The sequence below is a fragment of the Marmota monax genome, unplaced genomic scaffold (assembly GCF_021218885.2).
Source record: "Marmota monax isolate L192 unplaced genomic scaffold, Marmota_monax_Labrador192_F-V1.1 WCK01_AAM20220418_F8-fsc00004, whole genome shotgun sequence".
Lineage (NCBI taxonomy): Eukaryota > Metazoa > Chordata > Mammalia > Rodentia > Sciuridae > Marmota > Marmota monax.
In genome coordinates this window covers 11303921-11315922 of record NW_026692881.1, presented here as the reverse complement: position 1 = coordinate 11315922, position 12002 = coordinate 11303921, and the positions used below count along the sequence as shown (strand labels likewise).

At 36.8% G+C, this 12002-nt stretch overlaps 1 protein-coding gene across 1 annotated transcript in view; it reads right to left on the bottom strand.

The window, feature by feature from the left end:
* Positions 1-11694, bottom strand: part of LOC124096537 (cytochrome P450 2C5) — a 28849-nt gene extending 17155 nt beyond the window's left edge. Inside the window, exons 1-5 of the mRNA XM_046450483.2 lie at positions 11488-11694; positions 10336-10498; positions 10023-10172; positions 6812-6972; positions 5616-5792 (exon numbers count right to left, since the gene is read on the bottom strand). Of these exons, the coding sequence (XP_046306439.1) occupies positions 5616-5792; positions 6812-6972; positions 10023-10172; positions 10336-10498; positions 11488-11655 (819 nt within the window). The 5' untranslated portion in view covers positions 11656-11694. The remainder of the gene's footprint in view (positions 1-5615; positions 5793-6811; positions 6973-10022; positions 10173-10335; positions 10499-11487) is intronic.
* Between the last annotated feature and the right edge of the window lie 308 nt (positions 11695-12002).

Below are 12002 nucleotides of genomic sequence, written 5' to 3'. Positions count from 1 at the left end.
TTCATTTTTTCTATATCTTCATTTATTTTTATATGGTGCTAAAGATCGAACCCAGTGCCTCACCTGTGCAAGGCAGATGCTCTACCGCTGAGCTATAGTTCCAGCCCCTACAAAATTATTTTAAAACTAAATAAATGGGCACACATTCCATGCTACACAATCAAATATTAACATTGCTATGGAATCATTACTTAGTGATGTCACAAACATCATAGATCAGAACATCCAGGAACTGGCCTTTCCAAGACAACAACTGTCAACCTCACGTAAACCATTTAAAGAAACTTCTAGGGAGTTGTGGTGTCTAGGCAAAGATCTTCACCATCCAGCAGTAGTTCATAAGGAAAGTGTCTGAAAAATTACAGTAAATTTGCATTTCAAATAGAAGCTGACACTCCCTATTCCCCAATTCTGGGATAAAGAGTTGTGGGCATACTGCAGTGTGTTTCCGTGCAGCCTGCTTGTTCCTCGCCAAAACTAGGAACAGGTTCCTCCAATAACCAGTGTTGCATCTTTTGATTGTTGATGGTCCACACAGAGCCTGGCCACTGCTTCAAACATTATGGACTCCAGTGACATCCCCACTGACAATACATGAAGAATTTAAACAATGATTTCCTCTTCTTTACTTATTGGATCACAGGACTTAGGAAAATAACCATCAGCCTTATTTTACTGCTCTGACATAACAGAAATGTGATTAATTGTCTCCAGAAATATAGATTTTGCAAAAATTATTTGGAACAACTCTCAAGTAAATGAATTGCTGTAGCCTTCATCATGCTATTCAGCAATTGCTATAACAGAAAAATGCTCTTCCTTAATGAGTCATCCAATTGCAATGGTAAATTCCAATTCTCAACAATAAATTACATAAATTTTTCATTCACATCCTCTACTGACTTCCTTAATTCACACAGCTGTTTTTCTATATTTTCTTGGTATTGACTGATCATATTATAGTCATTCATTGTATTTATTTATTAAATATTTCATCCACTTCAGTATCTTTGGGATCAGTAGCTAGTGAATTATGAACTTTTTCAGCTATGTGTTACCTTGTATTTTCATATATCTTATATTCCTGTGTTGTTGTATGCATCTGTTCAAGTGGATTTCTTTACCACTCTTATGTGTAGGCCTTTTTAAGGCACAGTCTTCGCTTGCCAAAGTGTCCTGGACTTCTCAAGATTGAGACCCATTCATAGTTGGGTAATAAACAAACTTTATGTTAATTCACTGCTTTTGCTATAGAAATGAATTTCCAAGAGTGAGACCTAAAGGCCCTCCATTAGCCATTCCTACTTAGGGCTATTACTGGTTTTTCTCTTCTATTTATTGTAATAAACTAGAGATGAACTCTGGTAATTTATGTGTACAGGAAGGTGCCCTTTTCATCATGAGGTTTAGTTCAGCAGCAGAATTTCTATCCCATAAATTTCTACTTCCCTGTAGATTACCATCATCTCACAGGAAAGAGGGAAACAAACATATCAACAATCAAAGCAAAAGCAGACAGTAGTAAAATTGGTGCCTGCTGTCTCTCTGTAGAGTAAATGATGCTGAAGACAGATGCTGAAAAAATGGTCAGTCTTGAAAATTCAAACATTGTTAAAGAAAAGAAAAGAAGTAGCCATGACCAGAATATACAAAAACTCTGGAACAACACTAAGAAACCAAATTTAAGAATCATTAGAATTGAAGAGCAGTGGGAATTGTGGGCTAATGGAATTGATAGCCTTTTCAGGTAAATAATAACAGAAATTTTTCCAAATGCAGAGAGCAAGATGGCCATCAAGACACAGGATACATTCAGAAACCAAAATATACAAGATTGAAAAAAGAAACTCTCCACAAAACATTATAATGAAAATACCTATCATATAGACCAAGGATAGAATGTTAAAACACTCAAGAAAAAAAAAAATTCATGTCACATTTAGAAAAGGCAATCAGAGTTACTTTTAATTTCTGAGGTCACACTCTAAAATACAGAAGGACTTGGAATGATGTATTCCAAGGGCCTGAAAGAAAATAACTGCCAACCAATATTGCTACATTTAGCAAAACGATCCAGCAGAATTTTAGCAGAACAAAAACCTTCTGAGATAAGCAGAAACTAAAAAAATTAATGACTACTAAGCTGTTACTAGTGAAAATACAGAAAGAAATACTATACAGAAAAAAATCAAAAACAAATCCAAGTCTCACAAAAGAATAAATTTCATTTGAAGAACAGCTAAGCAAATGAGGAAAAGGACCAAATTAAACATTATAAATAAAGCAAAATGCCAGCAATGAATAATCAACTCTATACAATAACATTGAATGTAAATGGTCTCAGCTCCCCTAAGTAAAACACATAGGCTGCCAGAATGGATTTTTTTAAAAAGATCAAATTATATATGATTTGCAAGAGACTCAAATTATAGGCAAATACATCCACAGGCTGAATGTGAAAAGACGGAAATACCATGCAAATAGAGCCTGAAAACATGCAGAAATTGCTATTCTCATATACAGCATCAGAGAATCAAGTGTCGTGTGTTTTCAGTCATATGTGAAAGCTACATAGGAAAAAGGAAAAAATGTTGTGGTGGGATCTCATGGAAATGGAAGGGATATCAGTATAGTAGAGGAAAGTGATCATGGGGAGGGAAGAGGGAAGGAAAAGGGGAAATACTGGGGAATGTTATTGGCCAAATCATAATGTTATACTGTGTGCATGTACATATATGAAAAAATGAATCCCACCATTAAATGCAACATTATGCAACAATAAAATATGGGAGGAAATAAAAAGCAAAAGAACACTAGATAATAAACCAAGGCCATATTAAGAAATAATTATCATTATTAATAATAACTACATGGTTTAATAGAAAATATGCTCTGATATTCTTTTATTTCTATGTAGTTTTTTTAGTTTCTATAACAAAGAAATATGCAAAAAAACACAACTGTTTTTTTATACTGGAACCTATTTAAAGATATAGATTGTGACTAATAACAATAAAAAAAGAGATGAGTTTGCATGGGAGTAACACGATCTGTGTGCAATTTGAAGCTTAGAATCAACTCAACCTGGACTATTAACATTGACCATGTTAAAAGAAAACCACATGGTATATAATAAGAAAAAAATTAAAAACAAAGAAAAAGAGAGGAAATTTTAAAGTTTCAATAGAAAAATGTTGATCAGTTAAGACATTATCAAAAATATGTAATGTTATTGTGCACATGCATATCCATCAATCAATTGAGCTCAACTTGTATGAGGTAAACATTACAAATGAAGAGAAAGGAGAAGATTATGCATTCTTCTCAAGAGAACATAAACCCTTCTATTCTCCAGGACAGTCCAGGTGGTGGGACATACACAATTCTCGATAAATTTTAAAATCACATGATCATAGAAAATATCTTCCCTGATCCCAATGGAATGCAACTAGAATTCAAGGAGAGAAGGAAAATCTTCCATTACACAACATGCTCTTCTACAACTAATGGGTTAAAGAGGGAATCACTAGGAAAACTAGATAGGATTGAAATGTAAAGGAAACAAGATACAATACAACAAAACACTGACAGGAAGCAAAAACCAGTTCTTAGTGGGAAACTTAGAGGGGTAGTACTTATAATCAAAGAGAAGACAAGAGCTCAAGTACAATGTAACTTCTCAACCTGGGACTAGAAAGATAAGAGCAGGCTGAATGCAAAGCCCCCCAGAAAGGAAAAACAGAGCTTCATTACCTCTTAGAAAGGCAATGTGATTGTGAGAGGGGAAAAAAAGAAATGAAAAACAGAGTGGGAAAACAGCTGAATACTCACTCAAACCAAATACTGCTTCTCAGAAACTGTAAGCAATTGTCCTAAATCATTAGCTGGACTAAGCACAAATAGAGAGAAGACACCAACCACTAAATTCAGACATGATAGCAGGAAACTACTGATTTTACAGAAATAAAAATGGCAACAAGATATTACCTTAAATTACTGTACAACAGCGAATAAGATAATCTGAATAACAGGAAAATTTAATAGAAACACAAATTACAAACTGATTCAAGGTCAGTATGCAAAACATGATCAACTGCAACAACTTAAGATAGACAATTTGTAATCAAACTCCCCCCAAAAGAAAGGTGGATTGTGTGATATACTGGTGGATTCTATCAAAAATTTTAAATCATACTATGTACACCAATAAAAAACATAAGCACTCAGCCACACAAAAGAGCAAAATGGTGATACTTGCTACAACTTAGATGAGTCTCCAATGCATTATATAGAATAAAAGAAGCCAGAAACAAAAGGTTGCATGTGCCACAATGTCTTTCATTATTTATCCACGATGGGAAGACCCATGCAGACAGAAATCAGAGTGTAGGGGTATGGAAGAGGGGTGTGTTCATTTCATGGTACATATACTTTTGAGAAAAAATTAACAGGTTTTGAAATTGGAGACAGATACGATCACAGAACACAGTAAATGCTATAAATACCAATAAAGTTAACTTCAAGAAGGTTCACTGTATGGTATGTGAATTTCATCTCAATTTTCTAAATGACAATGATGAGACACAAATTTATTGCAATTCATGTCAGAATTCCACACTGGGTTTTTGCTGAAACTGACAATCTCATCTTGAAATTGATATGGAAATTCAAGGGACCTAGAATTGCCTAAAAGTCCTGAACACCAACAACACAGTTGGAGAACTCACATTCCTATTTCAAAACATGAAACAAAGGAACACTGAAGAGGACAAGACGTCAGGATGCTGAACCTCCTGGCATAGGGTGGACATACCCATCGTGGAGCAGCATGAGAGTCCACATACAAAGCCTCACATTTATAGTAACTGGTCGTTGACAGGGTGCCAAGGAAATTCAATGGAAATAAATACCCTATTAACTCATGCTGCATTGACAGCACATTCCTGCTTACAGGGTCCCTGACAGACACCATCTCTAACTCTGTGTTATATGTGACTTCATTTAAAGCTGCATTCAACAAGGCTTCTCTCTTCTCTGCACCAATCTTGCCCACACCACCATCTACAAGACTCAACACATCTTCAATTTACTCTTCTGTCCACGCTGCACATGTCAAGGTCTGTTTCAGTCCACAGGACATTCAGGTGGTGCACCTGGGGTAAGCTGCTAATTTCTATGTCCCCAAAACCTGTGCAGAGATGAACTCCATCCTCATGTCATGGCAAGGTATTTTATATGTTATAACTTGACTGGAAATTGTCTTTTCGGCAGCCACATCCTTCCTTTTGTTTCATTATTAATTTGTGTCATCTCTTCTTTCTTTGAGTCAGTCTAACTGACAATCTGTGCATTTATTAACTCTCTCAAAAACCTAGGTGTGCATTCTTTCTCCTCACATAGATTTTTATCTAAAGAATAGAGTCAGAATATTCTGATTATTTAATAATTGCATGTTTTCCCTGATGCTTCCTGGAGATTCATGATACACTGGGTCATCAAAGTGCTTCATAAGCACTATTGTCCTGATCATGTAACATTTCTACAAATTTAAAGGGGCTCAGAAAACCACAACATGATCAAGGAATCAAAAAACTAGGCTGATGGCAACACTTTACCTGAGCCATTTTTATCAGGAAACAGTCAATGAAATCCCGAGGATCGTTAACATCCAGGGATTCTTCATGTTCTTTTACTTTCTCCATAATATAATTTCTAATATAATCAGTATTTTTGAACAAAATGTGATGACTTCCTGGAAGATAATCAATGAGAGCAGGGAAATTATTGTAGACCTAGAAGAGAAAACAATAATATATTTATAAAAAGTACTTAATTAACACATAGGTGACATGTTGCCAGCTTTCATAAGAACTTATAGCTCTATATGTAAATAAAATTTGGGTCTATCTTGAGGTGTCATTGTTACTGAAAAATATATAATTCAATCACTCTTATAGAATGATTTATGGGAGAATTTTCTTACCAGAGCATCACAAGTGATAATCATTCCTGAAATTTATAAAACTTCTTAATTCTAAAACTTAATTTTATACAACTTCACTTGTTTTCTCCATCAGTTTTCCCCAAAACATGAAATATGACAGCATGAATTAATGTGATTCACATTTCATAGATAACAAAAGACATTAAGGGATATGGGGAACATTGATTTAGAACACAACACTAGTCCCTGCTTTTTTATTTCTATCAACCAGCTTCACATGTGGAATGAGATGGCCCAAAAAAACATGGAGCTCGACTGTCCTCTAGAGCAGTGTCTCCTAACCCAATGATCTTTTTAGCTAGGATAGCAGCTGCACATCAAAACCCCTACCCCACTCAGTGATTCCTCAAAGTTTCATTGTCCCTACCCTTCTCTTTACTTCCAGAAAATATACTTTTTCTGAATTGAGATATTCCTGCCACATGTTTGGATGAAAAGTCCTCCAAGTGTTGATTGCTGGGCAGGGCTTGTGGGAAATGGGAGCTTTCAAAAAGTCCTAGGATGTCCACTGAGTGACATGGTCATCCTCTGGGCAGTCACCAAGAGCCTTACCAAAAAAAGGCTTTTGATATGTAAAGAAATATCCACTCACTGGAGTGGGCTAAAAGCCAGCTCTATACGTGCACCTTTATATTCCTGCATGCCAAATAAAGAATTCAAAACCTTTCCCAGATACTTGCTCCATGGCTCTAGGCAAGACAGTACAATCCAAGCAATCACATCACCTCATGCACCATATACTATTTTGGATGTGTCTGAATAAAAAAGACTAAAGTGTTTCTAAGGGAGAATGGATCTTGGCCTCACTTGCGCCCATGCAGAGCTCAGAATCCTGACGTTTTCATTTAACTTGTTCACCAAGGTGAGAAAATCTGGATCTTGGTACTCATACCGGTTCTTGAAAATAATGGAGCAGATCACATTGCAAGGAGCGCAGCCCAGGATGAAGGTGGGATCACAGGGTGAGCCTAAAGAATTGGAAATGAGTCAAAATACATTCTATGATCATGTATAACTTAAAAGGACAACTATCAAAAAAATTAAAAATTAATAAAAATATTTCAATAAAAAAGAATTGGAAAGTATTTTAAAATATCTTTAAAATTGGCCGTTACAGCCATGCTACCTAAATAAATGAGTTTAATATACTCAGCTCACATCCACTGCCTAGACTTATACACTTTATACTGCAACATTCTGCTATTTGGGAAGATAAAGACTTATCTTTCTGGGGCTGGGGTTGTGGCTTGGTGGTAGAGTGTTCGTCTAGCATGTAGGAGGCACTGGGTTCGATCCTCAGCACCACATAAAGATAAAATAAAGATACTGTGTCCACATAAAACTAAAATAAATATTAAAAAAGACTTAACTTTCTACTTAACAAGTCCAGTATCCAGAGCAGAAACACAGGTATAAATGATGTACATATTTTAAACAGTACATTGTATACAGAGCACCTGACAGCAAAATGTTCACATGCATTAAAACAAAGAATTGCCAAGTGCAATGGCACATGCCTATAATCCCAGAGGTGTTGAAAGATGAGGGAGGAGGATTGCAAGTTTGAGGCCAGCCTCAGCAACTTAGTGAGGCCCTAAGGACTTAACAAAGCCCTAAGAATTAGCAAGACCCTGTTTCAAAATAAAAAATAAAAGGGGCTGGAGATATGGCTCACTGGTAAAGTGCCCCAGGTTCAATCTTCAGTACCAAAAAGAACAAAGAATCACTTTTACCTAACTCTGAGTAGGCCCTGAAAACCTAACATGTTAAATAATGGAGTTTACATAACTTAGTTCACATCCACTGCTTTTACTTACACCTCTTTAGCCCCTGGGGTTTCCTGGTTTAGGTGGTGGTTGTTGATAATATTGTTGGTGGTGCTGGTACTGAGTGTTGAGCCCAAGAGCACTTTAGCACTGAACTACGTCCCCAACCCTTTTTTGTTTTATAATTTTAGACAGAGTCTTGCTAAGTTTCTTAGGGTCTCCCTAACTTGCTGAGGCTGGCCTTGAACTAGAGATCATCCTGTCTCAGCCTTTCAAGTTACTACCATTACAAGATTTCCCAACCTTGCCCAGCCAAGGGATAATTCTTAAAGGCAAAAGACTATCTTAAACATAATAATTCAAGTATTCAGAACATAATCACATCTGTCTGTAAAGCCTATGGAAAATACAGCAATGAGATACAGAAGGAGGCTATGCTGTGGGCCTGGAAACTTTTTTATGTGTAATAAATGGAAGAAAGAATTCTGTGTTGAACCAGTAGAGAGGAACTAAAGTGAGATTGTGGGTGAGTTCAGGCATATAGGGGAAAAAATGAGAAAAGCAAAATGTGTGTGATATTTGAGAAGATAAAGTAATATCAATAAGTGGGTTAGATTTCTTTGCTAAAATAAACAACTTTTATTCAAAATATAAACCCCAGGTAAGGCAATCAAAAATGCAAAACTAAGAGACACATATTATTTCTCATTTAAGAGTTTAAAAAATGAATTTTACTGTGGCTCAGTGGTAGAGTACTTGCCTAGTATGTGTGAGGCACTGGGTTCTATTGTCAGAACTGCACATAAATACATAAAACAAAGGTCTATTAAAAAAGAAAGAATGAAAGAAAAAAAGGTATATTTTAATCATTGTGAAATCTGTCCATCTCATACATTAAGTATATTATTTTACAGGAAATGAAATCAAAAGTATAGGAAGTGTTCCTTTATGTGGGGAATCTGTAAGATAAATTGCTATAATCAAATAATAGGTACCAATTTATATGTATGAGCTCGCAAATTCATACCTGTGGACCTTAAATAAGGGAGACAAGAATCAAAGCCACTTTGAAAAAATAGGAGGGCATTTGAAAAATAGAAAAAGTTTCTGTTAGATGCTGTGTGCAAGCATTTTAAATATTGCAGAGCTCTAAGCTTTTAGAAATGTGATATTTTTATCCATGGAGGTGGAAGATAACTTGCAGAGTCTTGGGAATTTGGAGTGTGTATACATGTGTGTAGTGCACTGGTAAAATTGAATTTTTAATCTTTTCTTCCATTTCATTTGAATCAGAAAATGTGAAAACAAGGTCATTTGGTATCCAAGCTGATAATCACATTCACGATGACAGACACTTCACAGGTGAGTAGAGTTGGCAGTAGGAGGAAAATAAGGACCATAATTTCTAACACCAAATCCAACAAACAGGGGAAGAAACAAATGGAAAACTGAAAACAGAGTTAACATTCTATTAGGAGAGACTATGTAAGGAGACACTGATAGTCTTCAAAATCTAGTTAAAGAAACCATTTTATAAATGTCTGTGTACTTTGTAGATTTTTATGAAAACAGATATTTATGTAAATCAAAACACTAAATATGGGTAAGAAGATGCAGTTTGTGATTATTTATAAAAAAATCATTCTGCATTTAGAGAGAAATAATTAATGAGAATTTTATGAAGATAAAGCTAATCAATTAAAAGCATACATTACACCATGACTGGCCAAAACTGTAGCCTGGACCTGGAAGAAACCCTGAGCTATGTTGGTGAAGCTGCTCACACAAGTACTGTCCAACTTAAGGAAAGCAGATGGTGACGAGCTGGGATTCCATGAAGGAGTGGTGTTGTCACTGCCTCCCCATCACTTACCAAGTGTTTTCTACTGGCATGATACGGAGTAGGTTGCCCTCATTTACACTAAGGGAAAACACTGCTCCTTAACTCTTTAAGGAAAAAAAAACAATCACCTACTAAGTTCATAATTTCTGATTGGAAAGAAAAATAAAAATATTCAGAACAGAAACAGATCAAAAGAATTTTTACACCCCAATTGCAGGCCAAGGCACATCACTACCCAGGCAACATTGATAAACAAACATGTCCTGTCCCTTTTTAAAACCATCCCTGTCCCACATGGGGTCACAACCAGGGCCCATAATGAGAGCGCTCACTCAACTGAAATGCTTCCAAGAAAGTCAATAGAGAAGAGGGCACTCTGTTAAGGTCAGTGACACAGACAGGCACCCACCATTGGTTTTCCTCAACTCCTCCACAAGGCAGCGGGCTTCCTCTTGAACACGGTCCTCAATGCTTTTCTTCCCCATCCCAAAATTCCTCAGGGTCATTAGAGAGAAGCGTCTTATCTCCTTCCATGTCTTTCCATTGCTAAAAAGGATACCTACAAGTAGAGGAAAGAGATTAGAAGGGAGACCCAACAAGGCAGGGAAGCTAATGGGGGACACCACAGGGATGGCCAAGCTCTGCCTCAGGAGCCCTTCTGGTCTCTTTTCTTCACGCTGCTCATCCCAATGACCACCATGCACATATGCACGTGCACTTACCAAAGTTGTTCTTACTTCTTTTTAAAATTGGGATAGAGTCTCTTCCAGCAAATTCCTCCCCATTATCAACCAGGGCTTCCTTCACAGCTTCATATCCATGCAACACCACAATGGGCTTCATGCCCAAATACAGAGTGAACACAGGGCCATAGACTTTTGACAACTGGAAATGGGGAAAAAAATGCAAATATTAGCAAACCAAATCACTCCCTAAACCATGCATTATGCTGATTCTGGCTGATATTATCATCATCATTTTATGGTTTTATTCTACCAAACAGAGATGGACATATTTCTGAATTTAATGTATAAATGATCATGATAGCTGCCTTTGATGGATGGCTTCTGATGTGCCATACAATTTCAAGGCTTTTCATACACAGATTAAAATTAATCCTCACATCAATGCATTCAGCAGTCTTATTTGCCCTGTTTCATTAACAAAGAAAATGAGATCAGAGAATTCCAAATTCATTTCCAGGGTTCCACAGCTAAGATAAGAGAACAAAATTGGAACATCACTGAATCAACATTTGATGCTCGAGCACTTGATCGCACCCCCGTGCCCACCTTGGAATCAATACCCAAGAGACTGCTCAGGATCACCTTCAAAGCTCTTTCCAGAAGATGCTGATAGCCCCATAGTGAACCCTAGAAAGTCGTATTTTTAAGGTAGCATGCTTGATCCCAATGCCCAGTGATGGTTGGGGTCTGCAGCTATTACACAGAGTACGCACTGCAGAGGCAGAACCAAGACATGAACATCCACTGGAAGAACCATTTCTTCTACCCTTCTCTATTCCTAGCCCCAGGCAAAGAATTTCTGCAGCAACCAAAAGATTCTGATATCATCAATTGGACACTGACTCATTGTGTTATTTTCATTTCTTTTGCTATATCTGACCTCATGCTATTGCAGAAATCCTTACGCTATTTCTTTGCTTTCAGGCATAATTGTTGATTCTGCAGAGAAGTTCTATACTCATAGCAATCTTGTATAAAACATGGAGCTAATATGGCACATGACTTCAAGGTTTACAGGAAGTATTTTCATCTGTGAAAATAGTTGCCTCCAGAAGTATACTATTTTTAAAAACAGCGGTCAGCTGACTTGCCTTCACAAGCCACTGAAGGAGAACAAAGCATACTTACATGCGTTAAGGATTTGCTGATGTCCTTAACATCTATCTGCAGGATATTTCCAATAATTGGGAGAGGAGTGGGCCCAGGAGGGAGCTTCCCCCTCCCTGATCTGTGTCTCCACAGTGAGAGGAGAAGCAGACAGGAGACACCAAGGACCAGGGCCACCACTGGATCCATTGGAGTCTTCTCTTCCTACTGAGATAACTGTGACCTTGCTATCCAAACTTTTATGGTCTCCTGCTAATCCAATAAGTAACACTTTGACACATAAACAAACAGTAAGCTGAGTGAACTTTCATCTCTCGAGGAGGCTTTCTTCCAATAACAGATAAAACAGAAAATATTGATATTTCTTCTTTTCTAGTAAGCACCCTGGAGTTATGATTTAAATGTACTAGGTTGCTGTCTAGTTACCAGCTAGTAGAAAAAAGAAAGAACAAATATTTTCATGTGCTGCTATGATTGAGAAATACTTAAACTAATAATTTTATGCAAGAAAATTACTCGTAATGCTAAATAGACAC